This window comes from Mirounga leonina, unplaced genomic scaffold (genome assembly GCF_011800145.1).
Source record: "Mirounga leonina isolate KUSES-001 unplaced genomic scaffold, KU_Mleo_1.0 Mir_125, whole genome shotgun sequence".
Lineage (NCBI taxonomy): Eukaryota > Metazoa > Chordata > Mammalia > Carnivora > Phocidae > Mirounga > Mirounga leonina.
Window position 1 is genome coordinate 29,919,165 of NW_023270305.1, and position 20,760 is coordinate 29,939,924.

The 20,760-nt window shown below is 42.0% G+C and overlaps 1 protein-coding gene across 1 annotated transcript; it reads right to left on the reverse strand.

Annotated features, from left to right (window-relative positions):
* Positions 1-6,619: 6,619 nt before the first annotated feature.
* On the reverse strand, positions 6,620-13,501 carry IL1B (interleukin 1 beta). Its single transcript, XM_035001078.1, has 7 exons — positions 13,417-13,501; positions 12,891-12,955; positions 12,297-12,348; positions 10,443-10,647; positions 9,760-9,924; positions 8,410-8,540; positions 6,620-7,458 (listed from the first exon to the last, which is right to left on the reverse strand). The coding sequence occupies exons 2-7, from the start codon at positions 12,938-12,940 to the stop codon at positions 7,249-7,251; spliced, it is 813 nt and encodes a 270-aa protein (XP_034856969.1). The 5' UTR covers positions 12,941-12,955; positions 13,417-13,501; the 3' UTR covers positions 6,620-7,248.
* Between the last annotated feature and the right edge of the window lie 7,259 nt (positions 13,502-20,760).

The following is a 20,760-nucleotide window of genomic DNA, read 5'->3' on the forward strand; positions in this document are numbered from 1 at the left end:
GATCCCAGGATGCCGGGATCATGACCTGAGCCGAAGGCAGACACCTAATGACTGAGCCACCCAGGAGCCCCTTAAAAATTAAGTTTTGACTGAAAACATTTTTTTAATTTAAAAAAAAATTTTTTTTTGCTTTTATTTTTATTTTTTTAATTTTATTTTATTATGTTAGTCACCATACAATACATCATTAATTTTTGATGTAGTGATCCATGATTCATTGTTTTTGTATAACACCCAGTGCTCCATACAGTACATGCCCTCCTGTATACCCATCACCAGGCTAACCCATCCCCCCAACCCCCTCCCCTCTAAAACCCTCATATTGTTTCTCAGAGTCCATAGTCTCTCATGGTTCATCTCTCCCTCCGATTTCCCGCCTTTCAATATTCCCTTCCTTTTTATTAACATATAATGTATTATTTGTTTTGGGGTACAGGTCTGTGATTCATCAGTCTTACACAATTCACAGCGCTCACCATAGTACCTACCCTCCCCAGTGTCCATCACCCAGCCACCGCATCCCTCCCACCCCCCTCCACTCCAGCAACCCTCAGTTTGTTTCCTGAGATTACGAGTCTCTTATGGTTTGTCACCCTCTCCAGTTTCATCTTGTTTCATTTTTCCCTCCCTTCCCCTATGATCCTCTGTCTTGTTTCTCAAATTCCTCATATCAGTGAGATCATATGATACTTGTCTTTCTCTGATTGACTTATTTTGCTTAGCATAATACCCTCTAGTTCCATCCATGTTGTTGCAAATGGCAAGATTTCATTTTTTTGATGGCTGCATAGTATTCCATTGTATGTATATACCACATCTTCTTTATCCATTCATCTGTTGATGTACATCTAAGCTCTTTCCATAGTTTGGGTATTGTGGACTTTGCTACGATAAACATTGGGGTGCATGTGCCCCTTCAGATCACTACATTTGTATCTTTGGGGTAAATATCCAGTAGTGCAATTGCTGGGTTGTAGGGTAGCTGATTGAACACATTTTTATTGTTACAAAGAAGTATCATAGAATGATCAGTAAAATGCTTTTAAGCATAATATGTATTACATTTTGATAAAATTTCATGGGGGAAATGAATGGAAATATCAGTTCAAGAAAAAAAGGAATCTTGTTAATTTTCACCTGTTGAAGAGGAATTTGTTCATGTAATTTTTAGATGGATGACAGTAAGAAACAGTTACTATGGTATTAGGATTTTGTTGGATATGTTTACAAGTGATGTAACAGTTTTTTTTAAATGTCAAATTTACAATATTCCAGAAATGATAACATTTGCAATTAACTATTTAAAATTATAAAAAATTTTAGATTTTAACCTAAAACATGTATGTTGGCAAAGGGGTGAGGTCATAGTTTTTCAAAACTGTCATAGGTGATTTATAAACTAAAATTTTGGAAGACCAACATTCTAAAAGGATTAGGGCCCTGGAAGGGCCTTTTGGGAGGGAATTGGACTTGATACTCTAGAAGCAAGGTCCATGATGCATCAAGAAGACATCACATACTTGGGACAAAGGTCTTATCCCTATGGCTAGGAGGGCACTGAGGCTCAGCTACCACACTTGACATCTCTTCTAGGTGTTCCTGCTATGTTATATTTTAAGGCCAAATCATAGTGTGTAGATGCTCCTGTATGTATCTGGATTCCACATATCCCTCTGCTCCAAGGACTCATCCAAACCCAGCCTTCACATGCAAACCACATGAATGGACCCTTCTGGCTAGGGGCTTCTTCAGGTTGACTTGCTGTGTCAGGATGCTCAGGTAGTGCCTGGGAGGACTCCCTTGGCTCACACTTCTGATCCCTGGCCGACGAAGGATGTCATACCTTTTTTTTGGCGCTGAGGGCTGATGGCTTTGGGTGCAGGGAGGGGCTGGAGAGAAAGAGAAGCATTGATTCTTTCAAACAGCCTATGTGGAAGCTCAGGTCAAAGACAGGAGTGGCTGAATACCAGTAACAACTTATACCTTGGTCCCCAGAGGGCCCCACTTGCCCAAGGACAGGCTTTACCTGGACCCCTCTATCTCCAGCTGCCCTATTTGCCAGAAGGTGAGATATTCTCAGAGACAGAGAAGCCCCTGATTTGAGAGAGCTGCCCAGGTCCCTGGCACACTCCTTGCTCCTCCCAGACCTACCTTTCCTGGTCCACATGCTTCATTTCATGGTTTTATGACTTGCCTTCCAAGAGGGATTTTAGTTTTCATGATTATTTGTGTAAGCAAACAATCATACAAATAAGAAAACACTGCTTCTGGACTTCCCAGGGGGGAAAAAAATCTAATCACTTGGCTTCTGTCCAAAGTGCCAATTTAGGAGCCAGGATGTGGGTAAGATATGATAGAACTGGGAGGAGGCTCTGACTGTGGTCCCACACCCTGGGTGGGCATCACACCAGTTCTCTAGGTCATTCTCACCCTGGCTTCCAGTTGAATCAGATGTTTGTGGATAATTCAGCAAGGCTGTACAGGGGGATGAGGAACGGGCAGGAGGAGATCTGTACAGAAGACATGCTGACTTATTCTTCCATCACTGACCGTGACATTGTAGCAGCCATCCACCCCCAACCTGCCTTTCAGACTAGATGTGCTCCCACATACCATTGCATCATGTACCTCCCCCCCAGCAGATACTGGCTTACTCCAGCCCAGGCATATAGGATAAGCCACACCCTAACCCTATGGACTCAAATTTACAAGCACTTGCCTCCTACTCTCCAGGTACATGGGATCTCCTTGAAAGCTGGTAGGAGCTGTGATGATATGGTGTGTTACCTGTACAGAAAAATTGACTTTTCACCCCATTGTAAAGACTTCCTACTTGTCATATTTCATGTAGTTGGTAGAGTTGGGGGAGGGTTCTGGTTCTCTGTACTCAAATCATTTGGTCTTTTCCATTTAGAAATAGGCTATTTCTCTTTTCCAGGATAAGAACACCTAGTGCAGAGAGAGGGAGAGCTGTTATCAGGGAAAGAACTTGGCTTCAAACCAGGAATAGGATAGTCTTTGGACGGTCAATTTTAGACTTTGGCTTAGTTCCAGGAATTGAAACTCAGGCCTTTTGAACATTTTAATGCAGAGGATTTTTTAAAATTATATAAGTAATTCACAAATACATTCTTCTTGTAAAAAATTCAAACATAAATAAAGCTAAAGTTCCTCTTGATAATCCCTTCCCCTGTGCCCCCGCCGCCGAACCATAACCACTATTTTCAGTCTAGTCAATACCCTTCCAGAGCTCTCTGTCTTACATACTGTTAGAAGCATATGGCCATGCAATTTGGATGTGCAGTACTTTTTTCTTTTATGTGAATAGTATCATCCTATACTTATATCAATCATCCTGTACTTAAGGTTTTGCAGCTTGACCTTTTCTGTCAATGATTTGTCTGAATCTTTTTCCATTTCAGCACTACTTATTTTTATTTTTAACTTGCCATGGTTTATTTAACCTTTTCCTTACCCGTAGACATTTAGGTTGTTTCCAGTTTATTTTAACTTTTTATAAACAATTCTAAAATAAACATCTTTGAAATTGTTTCTTCAGGGAAGACACCAAAAATGGAATTGCTGAGCCATAAGTCATGTTAAAAATAAATTAGACACTGCCAATTTTCTCTCTAAAATGACTGTAGCAATTTACACTCATAGATGATTTGGAATCTGGCTTCCTCACAAGGTTAGATGGCTTCACATTTTGTCATTCTTTCTCATGTTCTCCCTTTTGGACCTGTGAGAGGTGGGTGGAATTGTTATCAATCAACCAAGGAAAGGGGACAGCATCATTGCTAGGACCCCCAGGGGTACTTCCACTTTCTTCCCTGGACCAGCTGCCTACCTCCCACCAGCTCTATTGTATACTGGGGAATGAGCGCCACTTGGGTACCTTCCCATCCTTTGCACTGCAGTTATGAAGCAGACAGAGCAGGTTGTAGGGCCTCCATCCAGTTCCTGTGCCCTAGCTTGGAAAACTGTGAAGGAAGAGGAGGAAAGGGTACTAGGAGTGAGCTGCTGACAACTGGGACATTTCAATTATGTCAAATATATATGACTTGATAATAACTATGGAAATTATAAATGAACATCCCCTTTGGCCCAGCAATTTATATATATATATATATTTTGACAAATACCTTTTATAGATGTTTACCATTTTAATTCTAAGTAGGTAATATATTCACATGATTAAAAAAATCAAACTGTAGATGGGGTGGCTGGGTGATGGACTTTGGGGAGAGTATGTGCTATGGTGAGCACTGTGAATTGTGTAAGACTGATGAATCACAGACCTGTACCCCTGAAACAAATAATACATTATATGTTAATAAAAAAAAATCAAACTATATAAAAAGTATCTAGAGAAATGTCTTGCTCCCACCATTGTTCCCTATATTTTATTCCCCAGCCCCTCACAGCTATTTTTAAAATTTTTTATATATCTTTCAGAATTTTTGAAATCAAATACAAACACATTGGAAAGTACTGTCTTATTTTTTCCCCCTGCTCTTTGTTACATAAGTTAGTGCACTATAAACACTGTCTGCCTCTTGCTCTTTTTTAGTTTCCAGCATATCTTGGACAGGCTTCCATATTGGTGTGGAATGCTTTCTGATTTTTTGAGAGAGGGAGTGGGGGAAGAGAGAGAGAGAGAGAATATCTTAAACAGGCTCCATGCCCAATATGGGCTCAATCTCACAACCCTGAGATCATGACCTGAGCTGAAATTGAGTCAGACACTTAACCGACTGAACCACCCAGGTGCCCCTCTGATTCTTTTTTATAGCTGCACGGCATTCCATTGTATGGATGTCCCATAATTCATTTAGACAGGCTCCCATTGATAGACATTTGGGCTTTTTCCCCAATCTTTTGCTTTTACAAGTTATATGCAATTAATAAATTTGATCATGTGTCATTTCACATGGGTGGATATACATAGGATAAATCACCAGAAGTGAAATTGCTGGGCCAAAGGGGATGTTCATTTGTAATTTTCATAGTTTTATCAAATTTTCCTCTATAGCAATTGTACCAAGTTATACTCCCACCTATAATGGTTAAGAGTGGGGGTTTCCCCAGTTTTCCCAACAGAGTGTGTTGTTAAACTTTTGATTTTTGGTAATCTCATAGGAGAATGTTGATATCTCAAAGTACTGTTAATTTAATTTTCTTGTCATAAGTAGTATTGAGCATGTTTTACTTTGTCCACGATCTAATAGTATTTCCTTTTCTGTGGACGGCCTGTTAATATATTGTTTGTTGGATTTTTCCCAGTTCATGTTTTTTTCTAATGTTTTGAAGGAACCATTTATATATTAAACAAATTACCCCTTTGCCTGAGATATAGTTACAAATATTTTTTCCTTGGGTTGTTTTTGTTTTGACTTTGCTTCTGGTGACTTCTGCAATTCTGAAAGTTTACTTCTTACATCATTTATTATTCATTTTTTGCTCCATGCTCTTGATCATACTGGTCCCACTACTAAGAGTACCCTTTCCCTTCTTTTCTTTTTTTTTTTTAATTTAATTTTATTATGTTATGTTAGTCACCATACATTATACCATTAGTTTTTGATATAGTGTTCCATGATTCATTGTTTGTGTATAACATCCAGTGCTCCATTCAATACATGCCCTCCTTAATACCCATCATCAGGCTAACCCATCCCTTCACCCCCCCTCCCCTCTAGAACCTCAGTTTGTTTCTCAGAGTCCATAGTCTCTCATGGTTCATCTCCCCCTCTGATTTCCTCCCCCCCTTCATTTTTCCCTTCCTACTATCTTTTTTTATTTTTTTAAACATATAATGTATTATTTGTTTCAGAGGTACAGGTCTGTGATTCATCACCCCTGCTCATTCTTTTAGGTCTGACTCATATGTCGTCCTCCTTAACCCTGTCCTTCACAGTAGATGTTGTCCTCCTGGCTGCTCCTTTCATACTTAATCTTACCTCTGTTTGCCACATTGCCTTATTTTTGCTTGTATCTATCTGCCTCTCTCATCTAACTAGGAATGCCCTACCTGTCTTGTTTCTGTACTCCCAACTCCTAGTACATAGGATTTACTTAATAAATGTTTGTTGAATAAATGAGTAGAGAAATTGTTGACAGTGGTTACCACCAACACTTCGTCCCTTACTTCAGCTGATCCTATTTTTCAGATGAAACTTGTGTACCAAATATCTTTTGTGGAGAAACAGAAATGAAGGGGAGGGATAGGTAGGCTTGTTTTTGCTGGTTAGTGATGTTCCTAGGTATTTTGCCACACTCAGTGATGAGGAGTGGGCTTCCAGCTTCCCAAGAAGAACCCTCACGGGCCCATTTATCTTTATTTAATTTTTTTTAAAGATTTTTTAAAAAATTTATTCATTTGAGACACAGAGACACAGAGAGAGAGAGCATGAGCAGGGGGAGAGGCAGAGGGAGAGGGAGAAGCAGGCTCCCCGCTGAGCCAGGAGCCTGATGTGGGGCTCGATCTAGGACCCTGGGATCATGATCCGAGCTGAAGGCAGATGCCTAACCATCTGAGCCACCCAGGCGCCCCTCCATTTATCTTTACTCTTCTGTGCAGATCCAAGAAAAGGCAATTACCACATGGAAAAAAAAGTGTTTTTTTTCAGTGAAATTTATTTCAGAATCATTGAAGCAGTGTGGTCATACTTAATCATTCATAAATATTCCTATTTAAACAATCTGAGCTTATACACTTTTCAGCATTGGTGAAAGGACTTGATATAAAGATGGCACATTAGTGCAAATTAAATTCATTTCATAGCTATTAAAGACTGGGCTCTTTCACAGACACTGATGCTTCTTGGCCCTCTTGACTTAAATTAAATAGAATAACCCACCAATAAATAAATAAATAAATAAATAGTTAAGTGGGTGTTCATCAGAAGCTGGGCACAAAGGACAGAGGGTTTCTTTGAACCTAACGTGTAATGGCCTCTGTCAGGCTGGCTTCGAGTTAGTAGAAGAGATGAGAGGGACCTGACTCAGCAGAGGGGGTCTGAGGATTGGCCCTGGGAAGAGGGGGCTATTCCACCTGGTTGGTAGGCAGGAGATCTTCTTAGCAGTGATTTAGGGAAGGCAGCTGTGCACCAATTAGATAATGAAGTGAAGTGTGCACTGATTAGATAGTGAAGTTCTGCTTGAGGCCATGTTTAAACCCTTCTATTCCCCTTCCACTAGCACTAAGGGTTACTCAGCACTTGTGGACTCTCTGGGTACAGGTCACTAGGAAGAGAATTCCATGGTGAAGTCAGTTATATCCTGACCACCTTTGGTATTTCCCAAGAAGACAGGCATTGCTTCTGCTTTAGAGGTGCTGATATACCAGTTGGGGAACTGGGAAGACTCAAATTCCAAGGTTTGCTTGACTTCTGTCTTGTTGAAGATAAATCGCTTTTCCATCTTCTTCTTTGGGTAAACGCTGGGGTCTAACATCTGCAGCAAAACAGAAATAAGAATTTTTATGAGGGAAGGGACAAAGACACTCTGGGGTTATTCTCTGGTTCAGCTAGAGAGGAAACTGATGAGTCGTAGGACCAGGATCCAGACTCCTGATTTATCTTTGTGACCCCAACTTTCTGTGTAGTGACTGAAAGAGCCCTTACTCTTTTCTGAAACTTACTATCAAATGGTAGGGAGCATAATATAGGTGGGAGTTTTATTAAAAAGTGAAAATTGGATTAAAACTTCTAGGAGTAGCTAGTTTCCAGGGACTTTTGCTGTATTTTTCTTATGGCCCTGTCTAGAATGACTTCAACTTAGAAATGAAACTTTTGTTGGGAAAGCTGGTTGGGGGTGGGGTAGGGTGGAGGGTGATTTGGGGAGTGGAGGAGATGACAGGTGACACTCCCTTGAATTGATTAATTTCCCAAAGTGTCCTTTATCAAATGGAGTAACCCTAACAATGTTATAATCCTTCTAACCCTAACATTGTATTATCTGTTGGGTGATAACAATGGCAGGACATGGGCGCCTGGGTGGCTCAGTTGGTTAAGCGACTGCCTTTGGCTCAGGTCATGATCCTGGAGTCCCGGGATCAAGTCCTGCATCGGGCTCCCTGCTCGGCGGGGAGTCTGCTTCTCCCTCTCCCTTTCCCCCCTCTTGTGCTCTTTCTCTCTCTCTCAAATAAATAAATAAAATCTTAAAAAAAAAAAAACAATGGCAGGACATAATAATATCAGCAAAATGACTTAATTTTCTGTGGTGGGAGTGAAAGTTGCATACATCTAATAATTACATTAAATTTATTTACATTTATGCAAAATTAACAAGTAGCTCTGCTCCCAGATTCCCTGGGGAGGAAAAGGTGGTTGTCTTGGAAGTAAGTGAGGCCTAATGGTGTTTGAGAGGAGCCTGGGAAGCCCTCAGCCCCTGGTACTCACTTACCTCTAGCTGCAGGGTGGGCTTCCCATCTTTCATCACACAGGACAGGTACAGATTCTTTTCCTTGATGCACAAGGCCACAGGTATCTTGTTACTATTTTCATCCCCTTGCACAAAGCTCATGCGGAACACCGCTAGAGAAAGAAAAGGGGCCTTGTGGTCAGGAACACACAGCAGTGCAGAGTTGGCCCAACCACTGGACCCCAAGCCCAGGACTCATACAATTAACATCTTCTGTGGGAACCCACACTGAGGTTCTCATGGCCTAACAGATGGGATAACTTGGCTTCCCACAGACAATAGCAGGGTTAGTTGGTTGATTCTTTTCTCCAAAGAAGGTCTGGGGGCTTCTTAGAGCCTCATCACAGTGGCAATGAAGAATTAGGGAGTCTAAGTTTTGAAAACGGAAGGAAGGAAGCCATTTTGTGACTGTGCCCATCCAAATGAGCGAAACAATTTGATCAATGTGGAAGGCAAGAAAAGAGGTAGATCAGGGCTCCCGAAAGAAAACAGGCACAAATCCGTCTCAGACACATGGAACAAGTGGGAAGAACTTGGGAGAGGGGACGCTTAGCTGGGAAAAGTGGCTCCAAGGAGACACTCATTTTAATCTTCCTTAGTCACAGCCATCTCATTTGGGGGCCTTTAGGTCATGCTCACAACCCAGCTCTAAAGAAACGGGTTTGTCCTGGCCTGGCTAAGACGCCTCTCTCCAAGTTCAGCAGCCTTGGAAGAGAACAGGCTGCTCCTTTCAGCTGCTCCCTTGGCTGTGCTCCTGCATACAGGGTTCAGTGGCAAGGTGCCAGGCAGATTTCCACAAGTAATCGGCTCTCCAGACTTGAAACATTTGCCAGTTACAATACAGAGAGAGAAGTTCCTGCTTGTCAGTAAAATTTCCCTGTGAGGAGCCATCTGGTATTGGGCGGGCAGGATGTTAGGGTTAAGGGGGCAGGGCTGGGAATGAGGATGGACACATTATCTGTTCGCCACTCTAGTTTCAACCTCAAGAACAGGAAAAAGGAACCCACAGGCAGTTAGGTCATGTCCATCAAATGACCCCTTTCTAATGGAAGCATTGACATTGCACTGTCATTCAAAGACTTGGCTGGACAATGGTCCTGGGTGTACTTGAGCATTTTAATTTCTCAGAGTCTCATCTCTTGTCGAAAAATGAGCACACTAAGGGAATCAATCTGGTGTTATTGCTAGGACCAAAATAAAAAGTTTACATGTTCATTATTATGTTTTTTCATTTATGTTCATAATTTGCCTTATTGTTCTACTTTGTTAAAAATGTGGAGAATTAGCAAGCAGCCAGGAGGCCAAGAAAGGAATCAAGATGTCCCCAGTTACCTTGTTGGTTTACACTACTCCCATTGAGGTGGAGAGCCCGAAGCTCATATGAGTTATACAGCACCAGGGATTTTTGGTTTATGTCCCGGAATTTACAGTCCAGCGATTGCAGGGGTGCATCACACACAAAGGCATCATCATCATACACCTCACAGACGACGGGTTCTGAAATATGGAGCATACATGTTGTTTAGGAAGAGAATTGGAAGGGCAGGCCAGATGATAGAAGGCATCAGAATTCGTTTTTTTTGAGGATATCCAAGTATGCACAGCTGGAGTTTGATCATAACAATTGTGGGGAGAGGGTGGGGTGTGTGAGAACACTGGACCTGGCACCATAAGATGTGGATTCGGGCTTGCTATGGACTAGGAATAGAGCTACTCCCATAAAATGGCAATGGCAGTAACACTAGCCCAACGAGGACATTGTAAGACTTGCAGGAGGTAACGCAAGTGAAAGCCTCTGAGATTGGTGGAGTGACTGGCAAATGTGAGTAGTTATTAAGGTCTTACTTTAAGAATAGTGTCAACTAAAGAGATAATTCATTTGGTTCTAGGCTCCTCTGTTTTTTCTCTCAATAGTACTACTTTTAAAAGGCTTCAGCTTCAGGGTAGTTTAGTTGACTGTTGAGTTATGGACTCTGAGAAGCAAATGACCAGAGATCTCCTGTCTCAGTAAATACCTTCTTCAAAGATGCAGCAAAAGACATTCTTCAGGTCATCATCCCGGAGGGGCTGTGAGCAGGGTAAAGATATCTTCTTCAGCTTCTCCAGAGCCACAACGACTGACACGAAATGCCTCAGACTCTTGTTTTGGAGCTGGTGGGAGATGTGTAGCTGGATGCCCTCATCTTCCAGAGAGCTGTTGTTCAGGTCTTGGAAGCAGCACTGTAGAGAGACCAAGGAAGAGTGTGTTAAGGTGGTTGGGCCAGAGAACTGTTTTTACATCAGAGAGGCCAAAGGGGCCTTGGAGATAACGGAGCTTCTAATGTGAAACTCTCTTCTCTCTGAAGCCCACAGAGGTTCAGTGGTTTATCCAAGGGCATGTGGCAAGTTAGAGGCAGACCCAAAACCAGAATTGTGGGCTTTCTGGTGGCCTATATGGTATTCTTCTAGAATAAAACCCATGTCTACCTCATTTATCTTTTTTATACACTGCTCCACCTAACCATAAATTTATACCTTCTTACCCTTTGTGTCTTTTTGTATCTCTAATGCTTTAACACTATGTATTTAATTCTTCATGGCAATGATGATCATAACATTTTCCATTCATCTATGTTCATTCAACAAGTTTTTAAGTATTCTATACAAGTTCCCTCTTTTTTTTCTAAACACTGTCTTATAAGCATTCTACAAATACTTAAAAGTGGTTACTATTTGTGAAATATGTTCCCACTTTCCTGTTATTCAGAGAAACTGTGTAACTGTATGAAGGCTTACGTGCGGTTGCCCTGGTAGCGTGATAATGGTTTGAACTCTCAAAGGATAGTTAAAGAGGCCTTTAATGGCACAGAGGAAAGCTGAGTGTGACAGAAGTTCCTGCCCAGAGCTGAGGCTCCAGATTAGAGTGAGCCAGGCTGCTGGAAGGAGCAGTGGAGGTAAAGGCCAGACAGAGAAGCCACACACCCCACCCAGGGCTGGAGTAAACCAGTGGTTGGTTTTAAAACATTTAAAGAAATGTGCTTTTTACAAGAGTAGGGACTGGATTATTAGGCTGGGGGAGGCTGCCAAAAATTGGAAAAAGAAAAGAAAAGTCAGAGAAAAGTAGCTGCTTGCTCATCTGTCTGACTGACCTAGCTGGGTTGATGGCTGTACCACCTTGGAAAGTCATCAGGCCTCATAGAGAAGAGAAGGGACAGCTCGAATGTTAAAATGGTTCCCAGTAAGGTTGAGAGTCAGAGAAACACCCATTTCCAGGGATAAACTTAGCCACCACTGACAATATTTCAGAATTGAATGTTACAGGATGCCAGGAGCTCAAAGATCATCTAGTTCATTCCCTTTATTTTTCAGAGGCCCAGAGGGTGAAGTGGCTTGTTTAAGGTCAAACAGCAAGTGAATGAATTTCTTTCAATTCCTAATTCATCTTTTTGTTTATATCATCCACTTCTTATTGTCATAAGCTCCACCCCAGGGAGGAAAAACTATTCTACCTTTAAAGCGGGGCAGGCATATGTTAATTCCCAAGGACTTAAGTGATTTATGTAGGCAGAACCCTCTCCTAAAAGGAAAATCAAATTTGCATTGCAGCCTTGGCTGCCTTCCTAGCAAGACACAGCAAACTTTATCACCACTGCCATTCCTCCTTGCCCTCCGCAAGCATAGCCATCATCACCAAGCCTTAGTGAGTGACGGTGGGAATGGTATAGTGACCAAGTCAGCATGCAGTGCCATCTGTGTCTGTCTTGCTGGAAGAGGTAAAAGTCCTTCCATCACAAAATACCATGGAAACAAGCGGGCCTAGAACCCTTTTCATGGAGCCTCTCCCATGTCAGAATCTCACCAGGAGTTATGAGCTAAGCCCATGGTCTCACCTTCATCTTTCTGGGGCCATCAGCCTCAAAGAATAGGTCATTCTCGTTGTCACTGTAATTAAAACAGAGAGATTGCTCAAGTATGTCTCCCAGACAGTTTTCTTCTTCTTTTTAAATTCCCTGCAAACAGTCTTCATTATTAATAGGAAACTGCAAATGGTATGTCCCTTAAAGTTGCCGAAAGTTGCTGGCAAGTTTTGTGGCAGTGTACATGGAATGGCACAGGAGGCAGGGCAGATATCCTGGGTACTCCCTATTGGATCCTGAGACCTAACTTCCACCCACTCCACATCTGAGCCTTTCCTCTCTCTCAAGCCAAAATTTGCCAAGAGGTCCCCTGTATTGTATACTTGGAATCTTTTTTTCCTATTTGCCATCTGCAGGAAGCCCCTGCAGCAACAGCATCTGGATGGCTTCTGGGTCCAAAGACTGGACTTGCGGTGGGAAATCAGTCTTTAAATCAGGTTAACTTGGAGCCATGCTTGCCATGGGAAGAGGCAGTTCGGGGGACAAATCTGGTCTCCAAGCACAGATAACACTCCACTCTTGAAAGAGGAGCGCTGCTCACATTGCTGGCTCAGTGTCCCCACTGACCTGTAGTAGTAAGACATCATTTCACTGGTGGGTTCAGGTACTGTTGCCATGGCTGCTTCAGAAACCTGTGTAAAGAGGAGAAAATGAGTGACTCCTGCCATGCCAGTCTCCATAAGAGCTGCCTTCATATGTGATTTTCCCTTAGCACCTTGGCACATGGCAGGCATGTAAAGGAACAATCTTTAAATGAGTGAGTGAATGTATGAAGAGCCTTCCTTTGGGTCTAGAGGAAACATTTGCTAAACCAAACCCAAACCAGGAGTGTATTTGTTAGATCTGTAGCAGAGACTTTGACACTGACCTCTCAGATGTCTGCTGCTACATAAGCAATACTCATTCCCAGAATATTTCACAAATCATAGCCATAATACATGTGGCATTTTTTTAAAAAGCCCAGCCCTCAGGCAGAGAGGAAGGGAGAGAGGGAGAGAGGGAGGGAGACAGAGAGAAAGAGAGACAGAGACAGAGAGAGACAGAGAGACTTGACTGGAACCTAGTCATAAAGAAGAGTTAGTTCAAGTTGTACCTGAATAGTGAAGACTGGCTGGAGAGAATAGAATCCTGGAGTGGACCACTGTGCCTCGAAGAGCTATGCCATCTGCCAATTTCTGCCTCACTTTTATGTTCTTTAAAAGCAGAAGTGGAGAGCTGAAGAATTTCCCCTTTGGTTAACTGATTTCACAACCAAATTAAAAAAAAAAATGAGTATCAATGGGAACTTCTGGGGGAGGGTAAACTGAAATAATTGTCTAGCCCATGGAAGGGCAAGTAGTAGCAAATGATGACACATTTTTACAGATGTGTCATTATGCAAATATATATCATTTTTCTGACAACTGTTACACAAATGATGTCAATATTAAAATATAGGATTTTCCGGGGCGCCTGGGTGGCTCAGTCGTTAAAGTGTCTGCCTTCGGCTCAGGTCATGATCCCAGGGTCCTGGGATTGAGCCCCGCATCGGGCTCACTGCTCGGCGGGGAGCCTGCTTCTCCCTCTCCCACTCCTCCTGCTTGTGTTCCCTCTCTCGCTGTGTCTCTCTCTGTCAAATAAATAAATAAAATCTTAAAAAAAAAAAAATATATATATATATATATATAGGATTTTCCTAGGTTAGAATACTATTTTAATTTAGGGTCTCTGGAACAAAATGGAGAACACACAGATACCTACACAAACAGGCTCCTTCACTCATGCATTGTACTTATATTTAGGAGCCTTCCCACTTGGAGATGGATTAAGGGGTATAAAGAGGTGACAGTAACACTTCCAGTCTGAACTGAGGGTGCTGTTCTCTACTTTGGGAGCTCAGGGTTAATTACAGAAGCCTCTGGGGAGACAGATGTCCTCCTAGGATGGGACAGAAAATATATAGTTGTGCAGGGGTTCAGGCTCCTGATGGGGCTGGGAGAACCTTGCAGATAAACTCATTCAACCCTTTCAGACCAGGCGCTGGTACCCTAGACAGTTACACATGCAGTCTGTATCAATACTTGATGAACAGTGAATAAGCCCGGATTAAGAATGTATTTGAAAAGATTATGAATAATGATGTAGGAAAGAACATTAGGGTTCAAAGCCGATGGCCAAGAAAATTCTTGAAATGTCCTTAATGCAAAAGGTGGTTTTATTAAAGCACCTTCTCCTATTCTGAAGTTGCCTTTTTGTTTTGTTGACTGTCTCTTTTGCTGTGCAGAAGCTGCTCACTGTGACATAGTCCCCCTTGTTTATTTTTGCTTTCATTGCTTGTGCTTTTGGTGTTGTATTCAAAAAACCATTGCCAAGACTAGTGTCAAAGAGCTTTTCCCCTATGTTTTTTTGCAGGAGCTTTACAGTTTCAGGTCTTACTTTTAAGTCTTTAATACATTTTGAGTTAGTTTTTGTAAGTGGTGCAAGATAGGCATCTCCAATTTCATTGTTTTGCGTGTGAATATCCAGTTTTCCCAACACCACATATTAGAAAGACTGTTTTTTCTCCGTTGAGTATTCTTGACTCCCTTGTTAAATATTAGCTGACCATATATGCATGGGCTTATTTCTGGGCTCTCAATCCTGTTCCTTTGTTCTATGTGTCTGTTTTTATGCCATTACTCTACTGTTTTGATTATTATGGCTTTGTAGTTTCGTTTGAAATTAGGAAGTGTGATGTCTCCAGCTTTGTTTTTCTTTCTCAAGATTGCTTTGGCTATTTGGGGTCTGATTCCATACATATTTTAGGATTTTCTCTCTTTCTTCCTTTCTTCCTTTCCTTCCCTTCCCTTCCCTTTCCTTCCTTCCTTCCTTCCTTCCTTCCTTCCTTCCTTCCTTCCTTCCTTCCTTCCTTCCTTCCTTCCTTCTTTCCTGAGAAAGAGAGCATAAGCTGGTGGGGGGCAGAGGGAGAGGGAGGAAGAATCCCAAGTAGGCTTCCTGCCCAGTGCATAGCCTGACGTGGGACTCAATCTCACGACCACTGAGATCATGATCTAAGCCAAATCAAGAGTCGGATGCTCAAGTGACTAAGCCACCCAGGTGCCCTAGGATTGTTTTTTTTCTATTTCTGTAAAATATGCCACTGGAATTTTAATAGTTGTTGCACTGAATCTATAGATGGCTTTAAATAGTATGGACATTTTAACAGTATTAATTATTCCAGTCCACGAACTTGGGATATCTTTCCATTTATTTGTTTCTTTTCTTTAATTTCTTTCATTAATGTCTTAGAGTTTTCATTGTACAGATCTTTCACCTTCTTGGTTAAATTATTCCTATTTATTTTATTGGGATTATAAATCCCAATATATATAAATGGGATTTTCTTTATTTTTCTTTTAGATATTTTACACATATTTTAGATTTTAGGTATTTTGTTGTTAGTGTATCAAAATACACCAGACTTTGTTGAACTCAGAGACCAGCAGAGTACCTGCCCAGAGTACTGCCCCAGGGTAGCCTTCACATTTGTAGGATGATTGAATGAGCAGGTTATAAACTGTGCATGGAGCCTAGGAATGGGGCCTTCCCCACCCCTTTTGGCGCATCTATATTACAGCACTTATAGCACTGAATTGAAACCTTGCTGGGTTATCTGGTTCCCTTAGGAAGCTGTGAATTCTTAGAGCTGGGTCTGGCATAGTGACTGGTATGCAAACTGAGGCAGTGAAATTTTCTTGCCTGCATGGGTGAGCAGGAATTTGACAGTGTTTTCCCTCAAATGAGCATATGCTGCTATGTGCCACGTACTGTGCTTGCTCTGTGTTGTCCATGGGAGAAAGTCCCTGACTTTTCCAAGTAGGAGGGAAATAGACTCTACTGTGGGGCAAGGATTGCCAGCAAGCTGGCTTACCAAACAGCCCTCTGATTCTTAATTTGGTGCCTAGTACCTTGATATCAGGAAGGCAGACACAAGAATGCCATTTTTGATAAGTTATATGTTCCACAGGCAATCTAAAAGCTGCATCCTGGGGGCGCCTGAGTGGCTCAGTAGGTTAGGCATCTGCCTTCAGTGCAGGTCATGATCCCAGGGTCCTGGGATCGAGCCCCGCATCTGGCTCCCTGCTCAGTGGGGAGCCTGCTTCACCCTCTCCCTCTGCCCCTGCCCCCCTCTTGTGCACACATGCTCTCTTTCTCTCTCAAATAAATAAATAAATAAAATCTTAAAAAAAAAAAAAGCTGCATCCTGTTCAATACATCAATTTTTTATGAGTTTGGTAAGCAATGGTCAGTTCCCAACTCTGAACCTTCATAAAATCGGGTGTCTGGTTCTGCAGACACTTTAGAGGCCCTGTCTAAGGAGCCTGATGGACTTTTCTGTTTTACCTCCACAGGCTTCACTCCATAAATTAAGCAGTGGTCCGCAAATTTCATTGAAGGAACTACCATCTTCCTCAGAGCCTTTATGCTGGGGTCAGCAAGACCTGGGGTCTGATAGCTCTGTGGGCTCTCCTGATAGAGAACACAGAGATGCCCTCAGCCTGTTGATGTGATTAGAAGCTGAGTGAAGGTGGATGAAAGCCAGTGACAGAAAGGGAGGTGTGCAAGAGACTCAAGTGTCATTTCTGAGTTAATCCCTTCTGTTTCTAAGGATTTGAGATTGAGGTCAGGAATCTTGAATCTACTTCTACATCTTTTGGTATCCAGGGTGCATAAGTTCCCATTCTTTTTACTCAAGGGAAATTTTGGAGCCATGGGGCAATGCTCCTTGACGTAGTAGTTTCTACAGTTCTGCCATGTCTCATCCCAGCCCCATAGCCTGGACCCCAACCTGGCAGCATCCTGTCCATCTCAGGAAGTGAAACTTCTTATTGTGTCAGGCGAGCATGTTGCACAATGCATGTATCAAGCCCTGTCTCTTCAAGGAGGCCACTCAGGCCATAGCACTTCCTTCCAGTCCCTAATCAACAGAAAACTTCTCACTACAGAAATAGTTGCACTGGGGGAGGGCCTGGAAGAGTGACGATGATGTAAATGGCAACGCAAACCCAAAAGATGAAACAAGCAGAAGTGGGGAGTTGGCAATGCCAGGTTGTAGTGGGATGCTCCAGTTTTGGGGGGATTCTTCCCTCTTGAGTCACTCAAGCCGTTCTCACCTGCAAGTTGTCCTCTACACTGGCAGGTCATTTCTCCAACACAGGAGACTGGCATTTATTCAGAGCAGCAAATGCCTTGATACTATCTTATGCCTGATCATAAGCTTCTAGCCTCTCTTAGCAAGATTGGCCTCACCCAAATGGTCTTCAATCATTTTGAGCAAGAAGACAAATAATCATGGGTTAGTTCTTATATTATCGTGTGTAGTTATAGTAATATCTAGTCTCTGCCATGGGCCATTTTGTTCTTGTTGACTCTCTTGCACAGAAAAGCCACCATTTTCCAAGTCCCATCTCATTCTTGGCATTGACTTCCTAATATTCTTCTTAAGAGTCTATCATTCCTTCCTACCATTCCCATGGGTCTTTCTGGTATCTGAAAGTTTTTTAAATGTCCTGTGTAGCCATGCCTGTCTCCATGGATACCTCTCTCCTTTTCTTTCTGTTTTAGGGATTATTTCAGATTAGAGAGTCTGGTTTTAGTTTTGAGACCTCTGCTCTTCCTCTTAGAGCATCATCTTCATTGAGTCTGCCCCTCGCCTGGATCCAGGTACTCAGAGCAGATAGGTAGATTCCAGGGTATTCCATTCTCCTCCCTGGTCTAGAACAAGGAGGATTCAAATATATGAGCAAGCTGCTGGGTTTGGTGAGGTATATGTTCTGCAGAGGCTTCTCCTTACTGGCTGAGTTGTTATTTCACCTGAGAAGTCAATGAAAACTTGTCCTTCCTTTGGGTTCAACAGCAAAAGCCCTTTGGCAGGTGAGGTGGATGCCAGGGCATTTCTACTCTATATCTTTTCTTGCACGTAATGGATAGAAGATAGTCAGCCACAAACACAGAGCTCTGGCGCTGCTTATACTAGGAGTCTGGAAACATTATAAAGGACCAGATAGTAAATATGTTAGGCTTTGTAGGTCATAGGGTCTGTTGCAACTACTCAACCCTGTCATTATTGTGAGAAAGCAGCCATAGATAATACGTAAATGAATGGGCTGAACTGGATTTGTCCTGCAGGTCATGGGATGTAGGCCCCTGTCTTACACCATTGTATTAAACCATATTTCTTGGATATAAATTTAGAAACAATACTTAAAAAAAAACCTGTCCTTTATTGAGTACCAGGCACTTTTTTCATTGTCTTATTTAGTCTTTGCAATAAACTTTATAAATAGTATTTACCCATTTCACCTATGTGAAAACTGAGGCTGACAGATAACTTACTGAAGATCAAACAACTAGTAAATGCTGGAACCATGACTCAAACATGGTTGAGTTGAGCCTAAACCAGATCCTTTTTTTAAAAATCACTTTTAATTGTTACACTTTTTGCTCCCATCTTGTGCTGTCCGCAGTGCCCATCTGCAGACTTCTTTCTCAATGATTCAATTATATTCTAAATGACATTAGTAACTCGGCAACTCTGCCCATAAATGTTTCCACACTGTCCTCTTAGGATTAGGGTAAATTCTGTTCCCTTGTCCTTCTTCCTTTTCCCACCTGGCTGTGACATGTTGTGTGAATTCTCTTCTTTCTCCTTCTCTCCGGGTAGCACTGGGACTTTCCAAACTGGGTATTTAGTTCTCTCTCTTCCCTTTTCTGAGTTTCTTCCTTATTCCTTTTCATTTTCTCACCTGCTACTGGTAACTCTGTTGTTTGATTTCCTTTGTCCTTTCCTTTTTCTTTAAGACTGTTATAGCACTGTCCAAAAAACCTCTCTAAGATTACTACCCCTGGAATCATATGCTTTAAAAAAAAGTAATGCTTAAAAATACTTTGCTCCTAAAATCTATGATGAAATAGTTCTCTCCTAAATTGTCTGTGATGTATGTATTCTACTTGCTGGTTATTACATAATTGAAGGTGATTTGGCCATTTCCTTCCAGGACTTTGTTAATTTCACTTCTCTAATTACTTCCTCCGTGTTGGCTGGAACTGAGTTTTCTATCTTCTGGGAATACAAAGTTCTTAGCAAAACAACTCAGGATTTGTTGGGTGCAATGGTCAAGTCTAGAACCCAGACTCTAGGTGGTTAATCTCCTCTAATTACTGAGCAATGTGAAATGAGGAAGTCTGATTGTGTAAAGGTATTATACAAATTCTGCCCACACTTCAATACAATGGATAGATATTCCAGAATTCAGCAATCTCTGACTTGGGATTCCTTTCTCTCTCTGGCATTAGAGGTAGGAAACTCTTCCAATTATGTACTAATGAATCTATGAAGCTGCCACACATGACCCATTTTTCAAAGTAGGTTTTCACAAGGGAGGATGTTTGATATGATAGTTCTAGGAGTGATCTATCAAAGTTAACTGATGACATGTGTAAGCAAAAATTTATACGTTAGAACTGGTAGTGATTTTAAAAATATCCTTCTTAGCCTTTTTGTTAATATGCATGCTCATTTTGGGGCACCTGGGTGGCTGTCGTTAAGTGTCTGCCTTCTGCTCGGGTCATGATCCCAGGGTCCTGGGATCAAGCCCCACATTGGGCTCCCTGCTCAGCGGGAAGCCTGCTTTCCCCTCTCCCACTCCCCCTGCTCGTGTTCCTGCTCTCGCTGTCTCTCCCTCTGTCAAATAAATAAGTAAAAATATTAAAAAAAATATATATATATACATGCTCATTTTGAGAGTTTCAAATAATACAAAAATATTTAGAGTAAAAAGGAGAAGCCTTCCCCACCCCCACCCCACTGCCTCTCTCACTGGATAAGCCATTTCACCAAAAGTATCCCAGTCACTGCCACCCAAGGACTCACTCATCCATTCATTCATTAACCGCCATCAGTTCTTTGAATAGGTCTTTTTTTGAGAACTTCCTGACTGCCTGGGATCTGTAGATTTCTCTCCATCCTCATACTTCATTGTAATTCAAGCCCTCTGCCTTCTTACCTCGGTCATTTAAATCATTTCCTAATTGGTTTGCTTGCTGACATGGACACTCCATCCATCCATTCCCAACACATTAGCCACAGGGATGTCTCCACAAAGCAAATCTGGTTATATTAAACCCTTGCTCACATCTCATCATTGGCTCTCTATCTCCTCCATGGATGAGTCCAAGCTCCTGAGCATGGCAAGCAAGATCCACCATGGAATCCTCTGCTCTCCTCTCCTACTACACACTTTAGCCCTCGCAAACTATTTGCAGTCACTTGAATGCAATAATATTCTTTCTAGCTTCCATGCTTTTGTACAACCTGTTCTTTTTGCCTGGAACCTCCTTCTCCTCCTCGTAGTTTGTCCGTTGCCTAATCCTTTAAGACTCAGGTCATACTTCACCTCCTCCATAACATGCCCCTTCC